Below are 24,089 nucleotides of genomic sequence, written 5' to 3' on the forward strand. Positions count from 1 at the left end.
CGGCCGCCGCCTCGGTGCGCTCTTCTGCGGCGCTGCGGCCCCGGGCGGCCGGCTCCCTGGGGAGGGGCCGGGGAAGGAGAGGCCGCGAGGAGCCACACAAAGGCCGGGGGTCTCGGGGTCTCGCTCCGGCTCCCCTCGGGCGCGCCGCGCGTCGCGCCCTGCGTGGATCTCCCCGGTCCCCGGGTGGCGAAACGCCGCGTCAGCCCGCGGGCTGCGGCCGTGCCGTGTGTGTGCGGCGCTGCCCGAGTAGAACTTGGCGCTGGGGGTCGGCGTGGCGGGAGGAACGCGCCGGGATGCGCCGCGGACCGAGCCCGGGGAGGGTGGGCCGCAGCCCGAGGAGCGCCGCGTTCTGCTGCGGCACCGAGCCGGGATCCTCCCTGCTGCTCCGCGCCTCCTGGGCCTGCGTGTCTCTGTGTGTTTGTTTGCAGACAGATGTTTAAGTAAAAACAGTTTAATGGTGAACTTGTGGTTAATTTTGCTGTTGTTGTTTGTTTTATGGAAATGTATGGTTATTACTGCAGGGTAACGTTGCCAGCATTCCCGTCCGCACTTGCTGGTAGCAGAGTATTCTTGCAAAAACCGTGGGTATTCACTTTTCGGAAAGTCACAGTGAATACCTTCGGAGTTTTCTCTTTAAAGCTACACCTCTAAAAAATACTCCCTGCTCGAGCAGCATTTTAACTGGTGTCAGACTGCGGCCACACAGTGCGGGTTTATGACTTTTTAGTTTAATGCAAGGATGGTGGTAGTAAGGAATCTGCGCTTTCCTTTTTAGAGGAGACCAGAAGGGGAGGTTGCGCTCTTTGTGGTGATGGCAGAAGAGCACAGTTTGCTATAAGTCTGTTCTGTGCTGCTGGGGCAGGTGACACCGATGTGGAGGCTGACGGGGACCTGTTTGGGTGGAGAGCTGATTACATAAACTGCAGAGTTTGGTATTCTTGGAACCAGATCTGTGTGTGAAGGTCCCATGTTTGTCAGACCAAGGAAGTACCTGTTGGGTGCTGGGAAGGTGATACCGTATGTGTTTACAGTACCCTTCAAAAACCACAATCTCAGACCTCTCAATGTAAAGTACATGGGTAAAAACCTTGACTGAAAGTGCAGTTTTGCTAAGACCAGAAATTGCCATCTTGCAGTGCTGTTATAACTTTTGTATTGCCCCCTTGATTTCCACTTGACCCATATTTATGAATCATTGCTGTGAATCCCATGTATCTTCAGGGCTGAGGTTAGTTCTGTGCTGACATGAGGATCTGTGATGCAGTGTAAGTTTGCAGTGACAGAAATATCCTGTGAGGGAGGATAGTCGTTTCCTTTGTAGTTCCTTTGAAGTGCCTTTTTAGGTGTGAATTCATGGAGACAGACCATTTTGATGATATGCAAGTGTTTGCAGTGAAATCTGGTGTTAAATAAATAGTTGTTTTTTTTCTTCCTTAAGTGAACAGATGTGTTGAGGTGCCCTGGGATGAGCTGAGGCCTAGGGACCCCAGGTGGCTCCAGGAGTCCTTGTGGCAGAGGTGAGCACGTGGCTGCCACAGTGGTGTAGAAGTCCTGAAGCTGGTAGGGACCTCCTGACCAGGACCCTGACTGCACAAGAGGAAAGCTGGGGCAGGTAGGGCTGTTTGGCTCTGCAGGTGGCTCTTTCTGGCTTGGTGGCACCCACACAGGTGCTGCTGCCCTGCATAGTGCCACGGCCTCATCCCCAGCTCTCTCTGGTGCTTGCTCCCTACTGACACCAGTGTCTTTGCAAGCTGAATGCTGCAAAACAAATCATCTGAAAGCAATGCATCAAGTTTTCTCTTTTGGATGCTCAGCATTTGCTGGGCTGGGTGAGTGTTAATGCAAGGAATGCTCAGGAATGCGTTGCTGGGTGGGGACAAAAATAAGTAGGACTGCTTCAGTATTGCTTTAATTGGCTTAAATGGTATGACAAGGTAGAGCAGGGAAGTCATTAAACTGCGGAGTAATTACAGTTAAAAAAAAAGTTTTGATGAGTTAATTTTCAGCCAGAAGCATTCTCAAAGCCAACTTGTGCAACTAATGCTGTAAGGGAGGCAATAGGAGCGAGTGGTTGGAAGAGGGGAGCTGCTGCCACAGCTGGCATGGCCGCAAAGCTCTTGCTCCTCAGACAGTGCTGGTTTCTGGAGGCCCTCAAGCCTTGCAGTCAAGCAAACTGGTGCTTCAGGTCTTTGAGCCCTTCCTGTTCTGCATGTCCAGCTTCATTCCCATGTCTCCCTGGCTGATGGCGTTTGCCATTGGTGCCCATGCACCTGGGAACTTCATTCCTTCCCAGAGCGTCCCCCTGGCAAGTGCGGTTCGTAGCGCTGTGTTCAGTGCACGGTTGACAGGTCAGAGACAAAGGAGGGCTGGAATCTTAAGTATTGAAAATAGGTTTTACTTCTTTTTTTTTTTTTTTTTTTGTGTGTGTGTGTGTGTGTGTGTGGACAAATAGTGACCTGTTTTGATGCACTGGTGACCTATGGCATGAGAAATTGCTTTCCCTCTTAGTCATGTGCAACAGTAGAAACCCAGAAACAGTCTTGTATATTTGGTGTCCTCATTTCACTGTGGGTGAAACAGAGGTTCTGTGGGAAGTAAGATATCCCACTTTGAGAGTGGTTTTAGGAAATGTAAAAATGAAAACACAAAACAGTAGTCTGAGCAATTTTGCATTCTTCTACTGTGAAGGAAGGTTGAGGGAACTGGGCTTGTTTAACTTGGAAAAGAGAAGGCTCTGGGGGGACCTCATTGTGGCCTTCCAGATCTTGAAGGGAGAGTATAAACAGGAGGGGGAACGGCTGTTTACGAGGGTGGGTAGTAATAGGACAAGGGGGAATGGTTTTAAACTGAGACAGGGAAGGTTTAGGAGGAAGTTTTTAACCCAGAGGGTGATGAGGCACTGGAACAGGTTGCCCAAGCAGGTTGTGGATGCCCCATCCCTGGATGCATTCAAGGCCAGGCTGGATGTGGCTCTGGGCAGCCTGGTCTGCTGGTTGGCGACCTGCACATAGCAGGGGGCTGGAACTAAGTTATCATTGTGATCCTTTTCAACCTAGGCCATTATATGATTCTATTGACTGAATTAGTGATGCTCTTTACTGCTGATGTTGGGTAGAAAGTTATCCTTTGAAAAATTATGCTATAAAAATCAGAAATTTAATTAATTCAAAGGTGTATATAAATTTGAATTCTAACTGAGAACTGAGGAGTCAGTCACCATATCTCTAGAGCCAAGCAAGAGCTGAAGTGCTGGTGACTGTGTTCTGCATCCAACTCCTGCATTTAACATCCCAAGAGTGCTGGAGGCAAGCCAGGGCCTCTCAGAGTACTTGCTGTTTCTGGTTCTGCTGCCTCTGTGTGTGGAGGGAATGAGCTGGGCAGCTCCTGGCAGCAGAAAGAGGAGACAAGACCCTGGTGCCTCCGGGCTGATTCTGAATGGAGCACAGTGTGGGCACTGACTCTGCTCTGTGGTCAGAGCCATGCCAGCAGTGAGTGGGCTCATGAGTCTGTGTGCAGATGGGCTGGTGGTGGCCTTGGGGGTAGCGGGTAAGGAAAAGGCTGGCAGGTGGACTTACTTATCCAGGGAGGTGAGATGTGCAGAGCAAGTGAGGGAAATGAGTACCTCTATGATGAGGTATGAGTATCCATGGCAGTTTGCTTAAGGAACCACAAAGAATGGAATTTGGAGAACAAGAAGGCAGTCAGGAAGCAAAGAGTGTTCGTAGCAGGTTAGGTATGAAGCAGTGTTCGAATAGCCAGTGAAAATGCAACCAATAATATAGATAAGAAAACAAAGAAAATAGAAGAGAATAAGATAAAAAAAGAAGAGGAGGAGAAGATTAATCCTTGTCCTTAGCAAGTGGTAAGCTACATACTATCTTTCACTGTGTATTAATGCTCTGTTGTTATTCTAATATGGGCAAAATGAATTATGTCTTTAGCAAATGGGAACTGGTTGAATAAAACAGAAAGTTGACTGCAGCTATCAGTGCCCACAAAGGACTTCTAAAATTGGTATGTTAACATACACTGCTGTTGTGAATTGACAGTAGCAAATTTGTCAGATCGATGTGTGCGTATCAGTTTGGACATGTTCACTTTCATTGTAGGAGGTAAAGACCCTTGCCTGGTGAGCAAATGGGCTTACTTCAGTTTGTGCCCACCAACTCATCCCTGTGCTGTGGCTCTGCCAGGTTGCAGTTGGTCTCCTGTCTGTGTGCTTGTCTAAGTGCACTGCTGTGTGTAGTACTGCATTTCTCGGTAAGGATTAGTTTAGCGCTTCAGCTTTACGCTTTGGTGTACTTGTAATCAACTGACATTTTCAATATATCTGCTTTCCTGTTAAAAGGGCAGTCCAAAAATGCTAGTTGAGTCTCATCAGGTGAAAGGAGATTTGTCTGTTACTTTATACTGACTTGATGGAACTGACAGAGGGGGAAACACCACTGTCTGTCAATACAAGGACATATGGTGGGAAGGGGAGTGTTGTGAGGAAGCAAAAAAAAAAAAAAAAAAGAACAAAAACCCTTCCCTCCAACTTTCTGAGCTTAATTTTACTAAGAGGTTCCCAGAATTAAATCAATTCATAGTCCATATGTGTATAGAATGAAATATTAATTATGTGGATACTTGTGTATCCACATCAAGCCATACGTGTATGAGACAGACATAACCTCCTTGTTAGTGTCTTGCAGTTGGGCATGACTGCTGCCTTTGAAGTCAGACATCACCTATTGGATTTTAGCTTGATAAAATACTCTGGAGGCTTGCTCCTTAATGGGAGGGGTGGCTGCTATAGCCAGTTGGGGCTGGAGGGAAAAACTGTGAGAGAATCTGCTTGGGGTGTATGTGTCACACTCTGCCCTGTGGGCAGGAGTTGGCAGCAGACGTCCATCCATGTTTCACCACAGTCATGTTTATTAAGGCACAAAAATGTCTGAATGGATGTTCTGCTTCTGGCACTCTCTCAAAGGTTTGGGTGTGTTAATACGGACTGTCTTTCAAAAGGTGCTAGTTGTGTTCCCAAATCTGATGTACCTTTTTTAAAGTACATTGCGTTGTACTCCTTAGCTGTACTTATTTTTGTTGCCTTTCTGTCTGTGTGCTGAGACCACAGCATTCCCTGTGGGGAGGTGGAGATGGTTGTGCTGAGCAAAAGAAAATGCCCATGGCATTGCCAACTGAACATCTTCCTTGTGACTGTGGGGATGTCACCTAGTTCCTGGGGCATGAGTGCTTCCATGGCTTCCTGCTTGGGATGGAATTTTATTATTGTAATTCTGACTAGGATAACAAATGTTTCACTAGTTGTTGAACCCAGTGCTGTGTGTGTGATTTGGTTCTAACATCTCTTTTACAAAGAGAAACTCAGTCCCTGACAAGGTACCAGTCACCCGCATCTTTAAGTAAACTGGTCCAGTGATTATTACACATTTAAGCTGATTTTTATTCATATCATTTTGGTTGACCTATAGTGATAGGCACTGGCAGTGTTGTCCCAACCCAAGGGGTCTCTCAGGACAGCTGCTGAGTTTGCCAGCGTGACTCCTGCAGCACCTTGCTCCAGCCTGCTGGCGCTCCCTGTGCAGGGCCCTGAACTTCAGGCAATCACATCTCTTCTTACTATTGCGGGAGAAGTGTGTGAGCAGTAGGTAAATGCAGTGCCAGTTGGTCACTGAAAAAAAATGCTTCCCTTTTAAAAAAGTGTGTTGCTGTAGCTGTATTAATTAATGTGCGGTATTTAACTCATGGTAAATCCCCAGGGAGACGCTTTGCCTGCGCTTCTGCAGTTCAACTCACAGAGCACCTGAACACAGTGCCTCTTTGGGGCTCGGACCCCAGAACGGCTGGAGCAGGGCTGTCCTCTGTACACGTGGGTCTTTGGTGGTGTTGGCGCTTCTATTTGGAGGGTGTCTGAAAAAGATTCTAAGGCTCAGCCCTTTTAGTAGGCAGCTGAACTTTGGTGTTTAGGGTGGGCCCGCAGCACTTGTAGGAACCTGTGGCTGTGGGCAGCCCCAGCACCTCTCTGCCTCTTCAACTCGGTGGCACCTGCACTGTCCTGGCTGTGCTGCTCCTGTCCCACTGGGGATAGCTGCCCCGACCCTGCAGTGAAACAGAATGGCAGTTATTTGTGTGGTTTAATGTTGTAAACTTGGCATACACAGAGGACAGGAATGATCCATTCTATACCAAAGCACATAAAAGAGAGAAACGTTGGTAACCAAATACACTTGGAAGTGATGATATGGGTGAGAGAGAGAACTGAAAACTTGCTCTGCTCAGTAATGGAGCACAACCTAGGCAAAAGTGTTGGCCTGGACATCTGGGAGCCAGTATTCCAGGCAGGTCACATGTCTGACTTCAGTTTTAACTTTTCACTTTGCTCTGTTTTAAGTTAGCTTAAACTGTGCATAGTAGGTGCCTGCAAGAGGCTATCAGGATCTCTACTGCCTACCCCTTTTTTGGTGTTGAGGGGAAAGTTAAGTTGAAAGATTCAAATATGATTTTTGTGAGATGTCACAGACTTCTTTAAGTTCCTGTATGCAGTTGTGAATGATTTTGGAAGAAGATTGGACTGTAACTAAGTAAAGGTCCTTGCAGAAATCTTCGCACAGCCTACTGGGTGCCTGCTCCCTGCTTAGACATTGTTGTCTGGGTTTTGTGTCAGGACCATCATGTGATGACACAAAGCATCTTCTGAAATGTGTGACCTTGCCTCCTGAGGCCGTGGCCTCAGTGGAGCAAACTCTATTGCTGTTAGTGAGGAAATGCAGTGTGGTGTTGCCAAGCCTCCACTCCCTGTCTGCCTCCCAGTTCTGCTTTGAAATGAGATAAGGTGCAGTTCTCATGAATGTGTGCAATAATTTTGTGCTTAGCAGGCTATGGCCCGTTAACTTCTGTATGAGCATCTAGGGAGACAGGAAATATGTGAATTGCTTATTTATTAGCTGTTAGATTGATTTCCTCTTCTCCAAATTGAAGCTTTTGTATGTGCCCTTTCTTGGAGGCAAAGTGAGCCCTTCAAGAAGCAGACAACTTGCACTGATCATGGAGTGAACAAAGAGTCCAAGCGCCAGGAGTTAGTCTGTGTTTTGAATAATTTATCTGATCTTCCTGAGATGCTTCAGGAGATGCCCTTTGGCGGAAGGAGGACAGCTGCTGGGAGCAGATACAGCTGAGCTAAAAGGGAATCAATCTTTTCATCATATTTTGTCCAGGCTTTGTTTTTTTCTGCAGACCAAGAAAATTTTATGGTTTGCTTTGGACCTGATTCTCTGGAAGAATTCTCTGAACTGAATTAGGCATTACTTTGCTTTTGGACCAGAGAGCAGAGTGTTTGTACTTTGAAGAGGTTTGTGGACAAAGATAAAACGGTTTCCTTTAAAAACACACGATGGTGTTTCTTTGACCTGGGAGGGGCTATGGAATGAGATAAAAGCATTGCATTTGGAAATCCCTTCTGGGGAGCAATGGGACCGTGTCCGAGTTTTCCTGTAAAGACTGCTTCCTCTATGGAGCAGTGTCAGTGCAGGACCTGGTCTTGTGCCAAGCAGTTGGAAACCTTGCCCTACCTTTGAAGTCCTTGTCTTTCTTCACATCCCACTTGGAAACTTGGATGGGTGGAAGGCAGGAAGGAGGGGAGAAGATGGTTCTGGTCATCCTCGTACTCCACTTCGTGCCACTGGTCAAGACTGGAAGCCCAGAGCAGAGATGACGTGGCTGTTGTCCAGAGCTGAGCAATCAGGAGAAGGAAATCTCTCTTACAAATAAAATAAAATCTGAGTGGGAATGCAGTGGGAGCATTCCTTCCCAGTGCACACATGCTGCCAGGAGCAGCCTCAGCATGGCTGTTACAGTAACCCTGTGCTGTCCCATACTCGCACTAGCAAGCTGTGTGCCCCAGAGATCCCACCACAGGTTTTGTGTTTTGTCTCCAGTAACAATGTCTTCCTGCTACTGACTTCTTGTAAATGCATCCAGTTCCTCTTTAAAGCAGTTCAGATGCCCCTCTCTGCTCTGGTTTCTGGAGGACAACTGAAGGATTTCAATCAATAGCTAGAAACATTGTGTCAGGGGCCAGACCATGTTGATTTCATGACACCTTTGTAACTGTTGATCTTCTGTCATCTTTAGTTTTCAACATCGGTGCTGCTACTCCTTTCATAATGCCTTGTACTTGGATGTGGTTCAGTGTTCCTGTCCTGGCACGCCTTTGGCTGGGCTGAAAGAGCCAACCTCTGCCACCCTTTCCAGGAAATGGATTCTCTGTTCTCAGTGTTAGGAAGCTTTTTTTTGCAGTGACTTCGGAATTAATTTCGTTTTCCTGCAGCCTTTCACGTGGCAGGACCAGGCTGGGTGCCTGCAGCTGCTGCACTCCATGCTGCCTCAGGGCCACACCATAGCTGCAGCCTCAGAAGGAGGCTGTGCTGGCACTGGGTTTGGATCAGCCGCAAACACAGATGAGCGCAGCATCCCTGATTCTGGGGTGGTGGTAAACAGCATCTTGGCTAAAAGTTGAGAGTCTTGCGGTAGTCGAGAAACCTCAGTCTTAAACCACATGTTGCAGGTCAGTTTTCTCTGAATGAAGACTCGAGACAGGTGATGAGCAGTGTTGCTTCTGGCTGTTGGTTGCACTCAGATGGCTGGGAGGGTTAAAAACTGTTTCCTTTGTACTGCTCTGACATCCTTGCAAGAATTTTCACAGCTAGGGGGATACTTTGATGTTACTGTATGGCACTCAAGTTTTGTATGCAGAATTGATGTATGATTTTTAAGGATCTCTGAGTGAGAAAGAGTTAATGCGGATGAGGACAAGGGAAGAAGATAGCTGGATCTGTGTTGGGGCTACTGGTTGGTATTTTTGCAGCAGTCTTCTGTTACCCAGTGCGACACCGAGGGGATTAGCTGGGCAGACTCCCAGGCTCCTTCCGTGCTGAAGACCTGCCTGCCCTCTGCACAGGAGTGGAACTTTTTTCCAATTTTCCAAGGGCTTTCAAAAGCCAGTGGGCTTGAGGAAATTTCTTTGAAATGCTGTGGTGCCCATTTCTTCAACAGCAAAGCTTTGTGTCTTCCCTTAGTTGATGGACCTCGGGAAAAAAAAAAATAAACAAAACTTGTATAACATTCAAAATAATCATGTCTGGCTTGGCAGCTTGTGAGAACATAGTTAAAAGGAAAGTAAAGGAGTGATCAGAAAGAAAACTAGCAGTAGATTGAAGTGGCATTAAAGATTTCTGAATGTGAAAATGTAATCGGAGTATCTGTTTTAACAGCCATAGTACAGCTAAGCAGCTCAGCAGCATGCATGCCTGTCCCTCAGCTGGGAACTGAGAAACACTGAGAACTGAGTAAACCAGAGGTACATTCCCAGAAGAATGGGAAGAAATTTTGGGGCAAACCAGCAAACTGGCAAGCTGAGTTGCTTTTGTAGGGAGGAAAAGGAACTTCTCTTGTGGAATAAAATACTGTTTTATCTTTTTCTTTCTCCCTTTGACATTTTGATGTTATCCTGCCAGCTACGTGCCTGGCTGAAGCATTTTTTAATTTTTTACTGATACACTTATATTATTGTTATTAATTTAATTTCAGAGTTTTTAAATGAACATTGGTAGACTTAAGTGGGCAATTTTAATTACTGTTCTTGTTTTCTCCTTGCCCTCTGAACATATTGTCAGTCTATTTTTGTTGCTCTTTGGTTATTTTTAAGATTTTGCATGCTATCAGAGAGAAAAAATACTAAAACCAATTAATTCTTATGCAGAGATAGTTGAGGCTGCAGGTGGGAGGGGGCACCAGTTACGGAAGGCATCACAGTGAAATCCATGGCTGACAGCAGAAATGTGTTGTGTGAACGTAACGTGGTGCATTGCAGATGACACCAAGTGAGGCACAAGTGTTGATCTTCTTGAAGATAGGAAGGCTCTACAGACCCTACGGAGGCGTCTGGATAGGCTGTGTGCATGGGCTGAGGCCAAATGTATGAGGGTAACAAGGCAAAATGCTGGGTTCTGCAGTTGTGCCATAATAGCGTCATGCAACCCTACAGGCTGGGGGGAGAGTGGCTGGAAAGCTACCCTACGGGTGCTGTTTGATAGCTGGCTGAACATGAGCCAGCAGTGTGGGCAAGAAGGCCACTGGCATCCTGGCTTGTATAAGAAATAGTATGGCCAGTAGAAGCAGGGAAATGATTGCCCCTCGTATGTGGCTACGGTAAGGCTGCACCTTGAATACTGTGTTTGGTTTTGAGCCCCTCGCTACAAGAAGGACAACGAGCTTCTGGAGTGTGTCCAAAGAAGGCAATGAAGCTGGCGAATGGGGAGCAGCTGAGGGATCTGGGGTTCCAAGGAGGCTCCGGGGAGACCTTTTTGCTCTCTACAGTGACATCTGAGGAGATGTGGGGTGGATCAGTTTCTTTTCCTAATCAGTAAGCAACAGGACAAGAGGAAGTAGTCTCAAATTGTGCTGGAAAGGTTTAGGTTGGATATTAGAAAACATTTTAATCACAGAGAGAGTTAAAAAGGGTTGGAACAGGCTGCCCAGGGAGTCACCATCCTTGGAGATATTTAAACTGTGCAGATGTGGTGCTTAGGGACATGGTTTTGTGGTGGGCATGGTAGTGCTGGGTTGGTGGTTGGACTTGACCTTTTGGGGTCATCGAAGTGATTCTGTGATTGTTGTAGAACAGGTTCTGGGCTAAAGGGGCTGATTCAGGCATTGCAAACAGCACAGAACAACATCCATTTCCATTTGCTATGCCAGCAGTGCTGGTGAGGGCCTGGTGGATCAGCAGTGCTGCTGGCAGGTGTGCAGGGCCCATTGTGGGGCAGCCTGTGCTGCTGCACCGGTGTCCTACACCTGCACCGGTGCTCATTGTGTTGTTGCAGAGCCCATCACTGGCATCGTCTCCAGATCCTCTTTGAGCAGCCCTTGAATTCTTGTCAGCTTTAGGGGTAAAATGGTCTAAAATGGAAGCCGGCAGCTCCCAAAGATGGCGTGTGTGTGTTGGTACCTTCAGCACTGGAGTCTGCTGGATCACAGGTGGCTCTTTCAGACATGGCTGGGTTGTCTGCATGGGGGGAACAGAGGGGTTGCAGCGTGGCCTTGCCAGCTCTAAAACGTGGCTGCACCCAGCATGTGCAGCCAGTTGGATTATGCATGCTCAAATACCACTGAACAGCACTGAGGAGCTCCTTGGCTTTTGGAGGACAAAACAACCTCTTCAGTTTTCAAGTGTGTTGTTACCTTTTACCACCAGACTCTCATGCTAGTTCTTTTCAAGCAATTTTCTGACAACAATCCCCCAACTGTTACAGTTTGAATTTTATTAACACCTTGAGGAAATAAACCCATTTGGGGCTCTTGAGACTGGTTTATGAAATGATGAATCCTGAAATGATGGAATTGTTCTACAATCAAGGAACGCGGTCTGTTGATCTAATAAACTTGTTTTATGTATGATTTTAGTGTTAATTAATGAATTTTGAAACATAAATATGATTCTTAAGTGATGCACTTCTTTGACTTGCAGTAAATGAACAAGAACTTGTCTCTTTTGCTTTAGGCTTTCAGATAAACTTCTGTGAAAAGGCACAAAGTAAGCTACACATTTTTATAGTATTATCCTGCTTTTTATATCAATCTTGGTACTGGGAATGTGTCCACTTTCTGTTCCAACTAACCTACTATGGTAGTCCTCCTCCTAAGAGAGCTTCCATTTTTCACACTGCTGGTAAAACAAAGCAAAACTAAGCCATTTAAGAGATTGCTCATTGCTGTACTGCTTTACCTGTAACAGGAGAGCAGCACTGTGGAAGCATGCAGCTGAATGAATGGTGTGTGAAGTGCTGGAAATGTGCTGTCTGCTCAGTTGCTCTGGAATACAAGCTAGGTGAGGTTTGGCTGTTGGATTCCTAATCTTTAAAACTTGCATTGACCCAACACCTCACTTGTGTTCCTTCACATGGAAGTGAAGAGTATGATCTGACACGTGAACACATCAGATTGCCATCTCTAGAGCCAGCATCTGTCCTGCCTCCCTGGAGCTTTCTGTCTGTGCCTCTCTTCCCGAGGGGCTTCCAAAGGCAGGGGGAGAGGCGCTGTCAGCCTGGGGTGATTAATGGAAGCTCTACAGAATCAATGTTTTCATTCTCTGTCATTGCCTTATGTTTTGTGTTGCTCTGTCATACCGTCAAAGTACCTTCTGCAATAAGGTGTTAGCTTTGCTAGAAACCGTCTCTTTTTATCCTGAATTGTAGAAATTTGTTGACTGTGCATTTCTTTGAATTTGCATTCAGATTTTTTTTTTTTCATTTGTGCTTGACATGCATATTTGTTACAGCAACTCTAGTATCTACAGAGAGAATTATTAATTTTTGACTAGCTGATGTCTTTGGGCTTTATCTCAGTGTTCTTTGTGACCACTGTTAAGACAGATTTCTCCTGAAGCACCTGTGTATAGAAAAGCCTTTGTTGTCTGTTGTCTGTAGCTTGCAGACGAACACTTTCTGTGTTGGAAAAACTGAGGAGGGCATTGGCTCCCATGCTATGGAGTGGAACGAGAATTGCTCCCCTAAGATGGGAATACACCTTTATCCTTCAGTGGTTTTCTGTTACAAACCTGTTTTGCAAACTAGCCTGCGTGGCAGAATCAGAGTTAGACTTCTGGACTTTCTCTGGTGAACTTCCAAGATGACAACTACTGAAATATGAAAAGAGATGGAAATACATCAGGCATCCAAAAGGAGCAGCTGGCTGCTGAGCTGCGTGCAGTGGTTAATGGCTGTGCAGGCGGGATGGAACTGCAGTGGGGTTTGCTGCTGGGAGCCACTGGGATGCAACATTTCAGATGACTGTTTAATGAAGTTGATTAATATTTATTTAGAACACTGTCTTGCTTTTGTATTCAGTCTTCTACAAATTTGTAGTTATTCAGCACATTGAAAACACTGTAAATGCTTTTGCAAGGTTTTAGTTATTTCCACAGCAGAGCCTTTCATCCAGAGCTGGGATCTGTTGTCAGTAGTGGGCAGTCCTTGCTTGTTGGGGGGAGCAATCTGGAATAAAATGAAAAATGACTTTTCAGAGGGGGGAAAAAAGGATTTGTCATCAGAAGGTTTTGTGGAATAATGAGATTTTGCAGCGCTTGGCAGCTGGGTCTGATGGTAGGTAGCTCCCAAAGCAAGCTGGCAGTAGGGTTTGCAGGGAAGGGGGTTTGTCATTTGCCTGTTGCAGGAGTAGATGACCTCCGAGGCTCCAATAAGCCAAGCAGAAAATGACAGCAAATTCTTTTTGATCGACGTGTTTACTGAATGCATTGATTACCCAAAGGCATAGGAAGGATGTGTGAGCGGTTGTGCCGGGGGCTGGAGGCAGACATGCAGCTTGTCTTCTGGCTGCATGGGGCTGCAGGTGTGGACTTGAGGACAGCAGGTGACAAAACCTTCTCAGGTCTCAGTGTATTTCTGACTTTGCTGTTCTTTGAGGTGCAAATTTGTTCAAGTTCCCAACTCCTGAAGTGCCAGTAGTGCTGCTTGTCTGGCCGCGGTGTGCTTCCCAGCCATGCCCTGGAAATGGGTTGCACGGCATGGTGCCGGAGCTCCATGCAGCCGCGCACCTGGGTCCAAACACCTTTTTAGATGGCTTTGCTGAGCTGTGAGCTGGGAAATCTGAGTGCAGGTAAGACAGAGCTGGGAGGCTGGGAGCATTATGAACACCACGGTAGTGCCTGCCTGTCAGAGCACAGCAGTTCTACTCAAAAATGGTGGAAGTACGTAAGGGTGGTTGGATGCATGGAGTTGGATACACAGCATACATGGGTACTTTGGTGCTGGGGACTGCCTGTGAGCGCTGTGGGCTTGGGCTGCACAGAGGGCAGAAGGAGCATTGCACCTTCAGAGTGCAGATCTGCTTCCCGGAGAGTTGTGCTTCTGCAGAAGTTACCCCTGTTGTGCATCCTGAGTGGTCCTCACTGTCTTGTTGGTGTTGCTGCTGGAGTAGGAGCAGCAGTGTGGGCATCGGTGCCACCCAAAGAGGTGGCAGAGCTGCAGTGATGGCAGCTGATTTCTCTTTTAGACTTGAAATCAGGGAAGTATGGAGTCAGCTATTAGGAAGGTACAAGATCAGGAAAATTCTCTTGACAAAGATAATACAGGGTTTCCTTGTGCCAAAAATTGTTTACAGGAAAGACAGATTTTGATGTAGAGTGTTTTCCTTTAAGGTACTGTTGCCTGTTATGAAGTGACAGTTTGATCACCTGCATTATTCCCTAAGGAATATTGTAATTGGATTCTTCTTTAAACAAGACTTTAAAGTGCTAGGAATATTAGCCAACTTTGTGCATGTTGTGTATACATGTCACATTGATTTAGAAGGAGATTGTAATGAAAGTATTCACACGTTTGTGAATCCTCTCACCTACTTTGGCTTTCTGTTCTACAGACGAATTTTTAGGCTTTATTTCCCAGCTCTTAGTGAGAACGACAGGAGCTGCTGTGTTTATTTCTCTTCATCTGTGTGCTGTTGGGTGAGGCTATCGATTTTCTGTTGAGCTGCCTTTGAGAGATCAAGGCAGTAAGCTGTCGTTTTATTAATAAAGTACTGAATGAGAGGGAAAGGTTGCAGCGGATCGGCTTCCCGTGGCCGCAGTGGGACGGCGTGGTTTCTCTGCTTCCTTGGGCTGTTGTGGACAGAGGGGTTGGCCCAGCAGCTCTGCTTTCCTGCACTGCTGGCCAGGCCTGCATGCTGCTCAGGGCGGCTTCTTTCCCGTTTGCTGTTCGCTGATAACTTTGTGTGCTGAGAGAAAAAACACTGCTGCCTGCCAGAGGCGAGGAAGTGGTCAGGGCCTATTCTTTTTTTGTATTGTTTTAGTGGTTTTTTTTTTGTTTGTTTGTTTTTTTTTAAGGGGTTGGAAACATCAAAACTCTTTAGAATGTGCTTCCAAGACTTCAGTATTACGATTGCTTCTACCGTAATTTTATTTCCCCTGTTAAGACACTGTAGAGTGAATGTAATGTTAAAGGGACTCCACAGTGGAGTACATTCTTGTGGGCTTGCTGTTCTGCTGCTCTGGCTGCTGTTCAGGGTTTCTGTAACTATGGTGTGTGTAAGGTGGCAGCCACTGCACTTCATGGCAGTAAGACCTGTTCTTCTGTGAGGTTTCACATTGGCTGCTTCTCTGGTGTTGTTCTGATAATGGGTCAACCTCCTACAAGTAACTTTCCCTGCTCTGAGTGCTCTTTCTGAACTGATATTTACACTGTGTTTGATACAAAATGCACTTCAAGGGGCACCTGAGACTTAAACATGGAATAAAGCAACACGTTGCCCAAGAGCAGTCTTCAAGCACGCATGTTGTCCTGTTTCCTGCTTGGTTGCAGTCAGGACACTTCCAAATTTTCTTTTGGCTGTTTTTGAAGGAACAAGGGCATCAGCAGAGGTACCAGGGCTGTCCTATGTGCCAAGCAAGGACATTACAGAATGACACAGAATGGTAGGCTGGAGTAACTTTAAATTCTCACATATGTTTATACACATCCTTAAAGGTCCCTCCACTGCAACAGTGACCAGTGTCTGATGGAGGAACACTGTACTATGGTGAAGGTGTTTGTAAGGCTTTCTGTTTCTAAGGGTTCACCTGTGTCGCACTGCACAGTAGGTCTCAAGCCAGAAGGATTTTCCTGTCTGCCATTGTTGGTGGTGATTTTTTGTAGCAGCTCCCTCTATCCTTTTTGCACAGTACATTACATGTATTCTTCCTGCAACAGGCTACAGACCGATTTTGCTCTTTAATCCACCTTCAGATGAGTCAGCTCCAGCCCCATGAGGATTTTTGCTCGCTGAACTCTGCCCCAAGCTGGTGGCAGTGGCCGACACTGGTTTAATAATTCCAGGGCCTGGCTTTTGACATAGTCTGGTTGGGCTTGATGATCTTGAAGGTCTTCTCCAATCCAAATGATTCTTTGAGTCTGATCAGTTCTTTGCTACCCGGAGCAACCAGAGTACCTTGTTGATGCCCGAGTGTAAATCTAAGAGCTGAGAACTTTGCTGTAAAAGAAAGAGAAGTGTCAGGACTTTGTGACTGTGAGCAGGCCTGTGTACCCCATAGTTCCTGCTGCCTTGCTGTGTTATGGACAGCGCTGGGAGGTGGTTCCCTGTCTCCTGCAGATGCCATGCTTCTTCCAGGAGTAATCTGAGATTTAGGAAATGTAAACTGTGTGTGGCAAGGAGCCCTTACGAAGGGAAGCATGATGGAGTTCTTTGAACTTGAAATTGAAAGACTATGGTTTTATTCATAAGTGAAGAACCATTTGCTGTAATTTAGAGCACCGCTCATTCAGTCTCTGTTTTCACATCCTGGGTCCCTGGAAGGAGAAAATTTCAGTAGGGATGGCCGGGATTCACTCATCTTCTGTTTTGCTACTAGTAGATGTTACTTTTCACCAATGCTGGCTGCTTCTAATAGGTGCTGAAAAGGCAGTAACAGAAGCAGTGGGGGATGGATTTGCCTCTCCATTTCCTGACCCACCCTGGCATAATTCACGTATGTGGGACTTAAAAGAAAAGAGAAACTCAACAGGATGGCCATGGTTTGCATTCCCCAGACTGCATTTATGAAGTGTAGAGTCTACAAAGAGTTTCTCTATGGGAAAGGAAAGCTATTTGGGGGTATTCTGAAATTATCATTTGTACAGTGGTGTACACTTGACCTGTGCTTCAAAACTATTCTGTTTTTCCAATGATGCTGAACCTTTGCATCTCCTAAGCATCTGGGAGCTTTGGGTACTGAGCAGCTCTGCCTGGTATGTGCTCTCCGGGGTTTCCTATTGTCATCTTCCCCAGTAAGGCAGTCTGGGAGATTATGGCTGCATAGGTTTTGGTTGGCTATGTGGGGTATGTTTCTATGTTCATGCAGAGTTCCTTCTGTAGCAGTAGCATTCAAGGCCATGTAATCCCCATATGCTCAGCCCCAGGGAAACGCAAAGGAAAAAGAAATAAGAAATAGTGGTCTTAGAAGAAGGTGAGGTGGAATTTCTTGCAGAGGGAGCTGTTTTTGTGGGTTACAGCTCTGCATGTTACATGTCTGTTTAATGCTCTGGTTCCAGGGTGCCTGATAAATGGTGTTGTGAAGGAGGTAGCATTGCTCCTTTCACTCTTCCCTGTGCTGGCTTGTAGTTAGAGCAGCTGACAGTGAAGGTGGTGGGTATAATAGGCTGGGGAGTTGGCACTGAGCTCCTGCAGGGGAAGAAGCAAAGTGGTACTTCTGCTGTTGGCATGGGCACAAAGGGCCTGAAGATCATGTTGTGCTCATTCTTCATGTTCCCAAGGTCAGGTCTTCCCTCTGTGTGACATTAGTACTGACCATGGTGAGGCAAACCCCAAGATCAGGGCAGTGTGAATGAGCAGCATCTGAAAGGCATTTTTGTATAGTAATAAAAATACTGTTTTTTCTTCATGCACTTGGGAGGGAGTGGGTTGGTGTGCCTTCTTCACCTGTGAGCTGGCTGAGGAGCAGAATGTGTTGATCTAGATGGTAGAAGAAGAAGGAAACTGAAGCTATACCTGCAGACTGCAATTTGTATGCTGGAGCCAAGATCTTTAGGTGTTCCATTTCCTTGGAGCTTGAAATGCTGGGATTTTACTCACCTAAAAGCCTACAAGAAAGGAGAACCACAAAATCTTCAGCTTTCTATGCCACAGGTCGATGCAGCTCTTAGTTCCTTTATATTCTTTACTTTCTGCACAGTTCTTGCTTTCATTAAGATTATGAAAAATATCCCACGTGAGCTTCTGATCTTAATCGATCTGTTCCCCAGTAACGGTCCAAGTTCTGTGCTAAGAGTTGCACTAACTGTTACAGCAAGTTGTGTTCTGTGCTGCTTACAGCTCCAGAAGATTGTGTGATGTTGTATGGAGTTGACTGTTGCAGGAGTTCTCATTTGGAGATTTGGTTCTGTGCTGCTGTTCAGTTTCTACTTAAGAGCTTTCAGCACTGTCATGTTCCACCTGTATTTATCTTTGCTAACAAAAATGAAGACTTTTGCTGCACTGTCTGACATTTCCCTGCGTGTCTCAGTGTAAAACAAGGGGACTGCTTCCATAGTAATATGCTACAGCATACTACTAATTGATATTGCAGGCTTCAGAAGACAGCATAAATCTCAATATATTTATTTTTTTAGTGAGAATGCAAGGAAGGCAGTGGCTTTTTTTTTTTTTTTTTTTTTTCCCCATTAGAAATCTGAAACCAAGAGCTGGTGTTTGTAGGGCAGCTTGGCTGTGCTTTGTAAGGCCCTCGGTGTGCCTGTCAGGCATGAGTTATTTTGGTGCTGAGAAATAACTGGAGTTATAGATGTGCTTGGCAGTTTCTACTGGATATGGACGTGAAGAAGGGGATGAACAAAGTAATTTCAGTGGAAAATAGACCAATGTTTGTTCAAGTTTAGGTTTATTTCTTTTTCTTTTCCTCCTGCTACGTGAATTTTCCTTTGCTTTTCAAGAAATTGGAGATGGAAAAGCAAAGTACTGTGTGCTCTGAGGATAACTGTAAAGGACTTGTGGTCACAGTGAATGCTTTCTGGAGGAAAGCTGCAGCGCTGCACAGCACACTTCCCTTCCAGCATCAGGAATCTGCTGTCTTGTGAAAACAGCATGTGAGCAAACGAGGGGCCCTGTGGCCAATCAGACCAGGGAAGTGCTCTGCAGGTCAAGCTCTTACCTGCTGAATGAAGGCATATGTCTTTTTCCAAAATTGCAGATTGGAGAGGCATGAAAATAGATCCGTGCATGTCTACAGGTACCATATCTGAAGCTTAGCAAAAAAATGACTTGGGTTTAACTATGTAAAAGTTCTTTGAAGAAGGAGTTAATAATAATAAAGTACTTTCAAAGATGGCTAAGAACTTTCATATGTTTGTAGATCTGCATTTTTGATTTGTTTAGTGGTTGCTCAGTATTCCATTGTAATTGGGCAGAAGTAAGCAAAAATATTTTTTGGAATCATGCTCTTGTAAGGTTTTAAGGTACAGACCAAAATCTTTCCCAGTGCTACACTGAAGAATCTTTTCCAATGCAGTGGCCTACAGCTTCTTTGTGAGCTCAGCACTGCCTCTCTGGGGCAGTGACAGGGCCTGAGGGAACAGCGTGGGGCTGTGACAGGGAAGGGCTGGGGGGGTCAGGGAAAGAGTCTGCCCCCAGAGAGTGGTGGGCACAGCCCCCACGTCGGTGCTCAGGGAGCGCTGGGACACCGCTCTCATACACAGGGTTTGGGTTTTGAGTGGTCCTGTGTGGGGCTGGGATTTGGACTTACAGGTCCCTTCCAACTTGAGGTGTTCTGATTCTGTGAGTGCAGGTAAATAAACATATTTAAAAAAAAAGCTTGCAGCTGAGGCCACGTTTTCAGAAAGGGTCAGCTCCTTCTTAGGTTTTTAAATCTCATGGTTAGGTGTTCGAAAGAGCAGGAGCTCACAAAGGAGACTAGCTTACTTGGAGCAGATCCTAACTTGAAAATTTGGCTCGGTGTATTTTTAGCTCTGAATAGGTATCAGGTGATATTATTTGGAAAAACAAACGTATGTCACAAAGATCCTGTCACAACATAGAGGCCTGCTGCCCTTGCACTACAGAGGATTTTTTCTAATGGAATTAGAGGTGAAGTGGAGAAGCAGCTCTGACCTGAGGGTCAGAGCATCACCCTTTCCTACTGCAACTGTGATAAATACTTGCTGCAGTACGAGTCTGGCCTCCTAGCACAAGTTGTTCACAACATTTTATTTGTGTACATTAGTGCGGTATTTTTACTCACGCTCTGCTTTACCAACTAGTTCCACACCAGCGGTGGAAGATAGCACATGCTGATAACTCTTGGTTTATCCACAACTTGGAAAGGTTTCCGAGATGTTCCTCTCAGCCTCCCACTGTCCTGTTTGAACCATTTGTTTCAGAACAATTTGATCCATTTTCTTAAATCTGCTTGATGTACCTGTCGTGGTTTAAAGGTAAAACCAGATGACAGAGTTGCAGCAGTGTCACTGTTAGGGGGCCCTTGGTCTGAGGGCTGATACCAGCATTGCCTGGTTCTTCACTGCCTGCCTTGCTCGCTCATCCTATGCTGCCAAACTGCATCTCAGCTTTCCTGGGCTTAGAAACGAGGATGAGATCTGTGGTGGTGAGCCCCTACCCTAGCAGATGGTCTGTATGTTCTGGTGGTGCTTTGGTACCCGCACACATCACAGGAAGGCTGCTGAGGGTTTTTCTCAAGAGGAGCTGTGAGTGTAAGGGTCGTGCAGGGTGCAGGAGCTGTTAGAGATCGGTGTTCTCTGCACTGAAACCACTTGCAGAAAATGACTGTTTCTTGGGCAGCACATGGATGGTACACGATTTGAAAAATAGCTCGTTTGTTTAGCAGGCTTCTTTACAGGGAGTGACAGAAAAAGAGTCATAGAATGGCAAGGGTTGGAAGGCACCTCAAGGATCATGAATCTCCAATCCCCCTGCCACATGCAGGGCCACCAACCTCCACATTTAATACTAGACCAGGCTGCCCAGGACCCCATCAACAAGGCCTCCTGTGCCATGGAGGTGTGCAGCAGGATGTTAACTGCAAGGACTGGCAGCATGCTTCCTCCTGTGGGTAACCTGTGGCGCCAGCCCTTGGGAAAAGCAAGAGGCATCAAAGAGATGTGCAGAGGCAGAAACTTTGCTCTGCTTGTTGGCTTCTTAGGGAATGTTTTTCTTAAATTAACACAGATTTGCTCGGCTAATCCAACCTGAAACATCAGAGAGTCACTGCCCCAATGGCCTGTTCTGTGTTAGAGTTATCAGCAATTACTCATCTTAAATCCAAAGCTGGGTGTCAGGAGGTACCTAATGGGCCAAGGGCTTTCTCTGTTCTTTCCTAGGGCAGCAAAGGAGTGCTTGCTAACCTCTGGTGTTTCTTGTTCCCAGCAAGATCCAGTTATGATCTCTTGTCTTCCAAATTGAAAAACCTGATATGATAGCCCTGAGGTGAACAAAATCTGCTCCTCCCCCTGGGATAACTGTGCCTTCAAATGGAAAAGCCCCCACACTCCTGGTGCTGGCCGCTCCTCCCAGCACAGGGCTGTGGGGCTCCGTGCTGTGCCAAGGTGTGTAACAGCCAGTGGGATGCAGCTGTGATTGACGCTGCCGCTTTTCTGGCATAAGGGAACCAGGGGAATGATGGAAACATACTTGTTGCTTTATCCAAAGAAGCTAAGTCCTTTCCATTGACCTTAAGCAAAGGCCTCAAGGACAGATTTTTTCCCTTGCTTTTAGTCTAAGTGTGTGCTCCTAAAATTAAAAAGAAAAAAAAAAAGTCAGCCAGTCCATCCTCAGAGCTCCTCACAGTATATTTTATAATTTGTTCTTTTTACTATAAAAAGGCACCTGGCACAGCCCTTTGCATAATAAATTACTGTTTTACATCAGAAAGGGCTCTTTCTTTAAGTTTGGGTTTCTGTCTTGCAGGGCCGCAAACTGACCCCTATGGGAGTGCTTTCCACTTGGTCCAAATCTGCCCTATCCACCACCTGACATGGTGCGAACGTGACTGTCACGGTGCAAGTGTGATTCTTCTTTCTGGATTCCAAAGCCTTTCTGCTGTTTGTGGAGCAGCAATATGGCCTCACATACTGGCCAGGTGAAGTTGCTGGAACAAATGCACCTTCCAAGTTTTCTCCAGCAGTGTTTCGTTAGCCTTGGCGTTGGGCTGTGGCTGAGTGGTACATTAATGCTCTCCTGCTGGAGGTTTCGGTGGAAAGGTGACTTCTCACATTACTGTTCCATTCTCTCTGGGCAGAGATCTGCCTGCCTGGCACAGCACTGCTATGCACATTGGTGCACATGTGTAAGGGTGCCCTGTGAAGTTCAGCATGTAACACTTGTCCAGTGTCTGATTTAAGCTGTTTTAACACAACTGATCTGCTCTCAAGGCTCAAGTAGTTTTAACTTTGTTTATGGTTATTCATATGGATGATAATTTCCATGCAGGGTAGCATTGGGTATAATTGCTGTAGGTTAACGTTAGATTTCAGACTTCAATCTAGGGCTTTGTTGATAAGAGTTTCCAGTCTGAGAGAACTAATCTTAATCTGATTGCAGTTTCTTGCACTTGAAGGCTAACCTACTTTAGCCAGGCTTTGTAGGAAAGGTATTTATAGAAGCTGTTGCAAGTGCTGCTGGGTGCAGCATAAACCATGTATTGCAATTTATGGAGGTGCATGTTTGTTGGTGCAGAGCATCTTGCAACTGTGAGCCTCCTTCTGTCTTTAAATCACTGTAATGTGTTGCTCATGTTAAGTTGAATCCAAATGCTTTACTTCGCACTGTTTTCATGACCGGTGAAGGTAATGACCAGTAACAGTTCCAGGTTCTGGCTGACCTGGGCTTCTGTGCTTTTGTGGAAGCATACTTGGAGCTGCAGATGAATTATGGATAAGTACTCTACTAAGGTGACTTCTAAAAATGAGCACACTTAGCATGTGCTTGGAGTGCAGAGTCGTCATCTTGGATCTGAATTCTGGCTCTTGGACTATTCTAAATCAGAGGTTTCATTAGAGGAAAAAGGATGTCAATAACACACATACTGGAAATGTTTGTGCTATTATTCATCAAAGCAAGTTTCTGTAGATGGAGTTTGTAAAACTGTTAACTGAAATTCCAGTTATCTCCTTCCATTCATACTCCCCAAATAAACTGCTGTGCATGCTGAAGTTCGTCATGTTTTGTTTCAAAATTTGGCTAGTTTTTATTTGTAAAATAGTATGTCTGGAGGGCAAGGCTGGAAGCCTGCTTTACTCTCAAATTAGTAGTGCTGATTTTGGAGTACCTCCATGAGCAAGACTGGAAAGGAAGGAAACTTAACAGCAAGATTACAGATTGGAAGATCTTATGGGAAAGTAGCGCTGTGTTAGGAGCAATGGAGACAGCAAGCAGTGAATTCTGCCTGCTACATCAAAGCAGGCATTTTGTTAGCAGAGGAGATCTAACTATTTGAATAATAAGAGTTGTTGGAAGAGCAAAGGGATCTGTGTTGTGTCGTTTTCTTTTTGATCAGACCTGGTATTTTGCAGTTTTCTGTTAGAAAGGTGTCTTCAAGCACTCAGCTTTTCTCAGACTGAAGCAGGTCGCCCACCTGCCTGGCCTCCTGACATCCTGTCCTCTTATTTGCATGCTTTGTTGACATGTTTTGGCTTAATCAAGCAAGTGTAAGAAGGCTACAAAGCTATTGCAGTTTCCCTGATTATCTGCCTGCTGTTTTCTGCCACAACTCATTTTTGGTTTTATTTCTGTTATCTTACAATACTAGAGCAAGGAAATAAAGTGTAAAATGGCTTCCTGGCATATTGCTGCTCCGCAAACAGCAGAAAGGCTTTGGAATGCAGGGAGAAGAGTCACACTTGCACCGTGACAGTCACGTTCACACCGTGTCAGTTGGTGGATAGGGCAGATTTGGACCAAGCACTCCCATAAGGGTCAGTTTGTGGCCCTGCAAGACAGAAACCCCGAAGAAAATCCATTTATCTGCTGTTGTTTTGAAAAGTTGAAAAGCATTTTCTTATGTGTAACATGAATATTGTGAATATCTGTTGTGTAGGTGTGGCATGCAGGAGTTGGGGTAAGGAATTTCCAGGAGAAAAGTAGTTGTTTTGTCCAACAGGAGGTGACTTAGAGCCTTGGAGAAGTTGTTGATGTCTGTGGTGAAGTAAAAATAATAATACAGGATGTAACTGGAGGAATACCTCGTACTCTATGTTATCTGGGAGGTGGCTGTTTCCTCTTATACAAAGACAGGTTGGCTGTGGTTGTGGTAAAGTAGCCTCAAAATGAGTGATGAGAACCTAATTGCAGAGCCAAGTGCCTGGATTAATCCTGGTGATGGATAGCAGCACATAAATAATTATGTACTTAATCTAGCATCCACTTAATCATGCAACAGGAAACAAATGTGCATTTTGAGCTGGGTTGTTCTGCTCTGGCCATTGTGCAGGTGGCCTCTGGTGTGTGCCTGGCAAGGCTTCCCAGCTGCTTTTCTTCCACAGGGTCCTTTTTGGCCCTCAGTGAATGAAATGCCAAGG

The 24,089-nt window shown here is 45.8% G+C and overlaps 1 protein-coding gene across 5 annotated transcripts in view; it reads left to right on the forward strand.

The window, feature by feature from the left end:
* MAP2K4 (mitogen-activated protein kinase kinase 4) overlaps positions 1-24,089 on the forward strand; it is an 85,830-nt gene that overhangs the window by 722 nt on the left and 61,019 nt on the right. For 3 of the 5 annotated variants that reach the window (XR_016459090.1, XM_090121975.1, XM_031603768.2), the window contains exon 2: positions 11,561-11,593. The exons of the other annotated variants lie outside the window; for them this stretch is intronic. Coding sequence is in view for 2 of the 3 variants with exons in the window: in XM_090121975.1 (XP_089978101.1) it covers positions 11,561-11,593 (33 nt within the window). In the remaining variant the exon portion in view is untranslated. The remainder of the gene's footprint in view (positions 1-11,560; positions 11,594-24,089) is intronic. 5 annotated transcript variants of the gene reach the window in all.

This window comes from Phasianus colchicus, chromosome 20 (assembly GCF_987193195.1).
Source record: "Phasianus colchicus chromosome 20, bPhaCol1.hap1.1, whole genome shotgun sequence".
NCBI classification, from domain to species: domain Eukaryota; kingdom Metazoa; phylum Chordata; class Aves; order Galliformes; family Phasianidae; genus Phasianus; species Phasianus colchicus.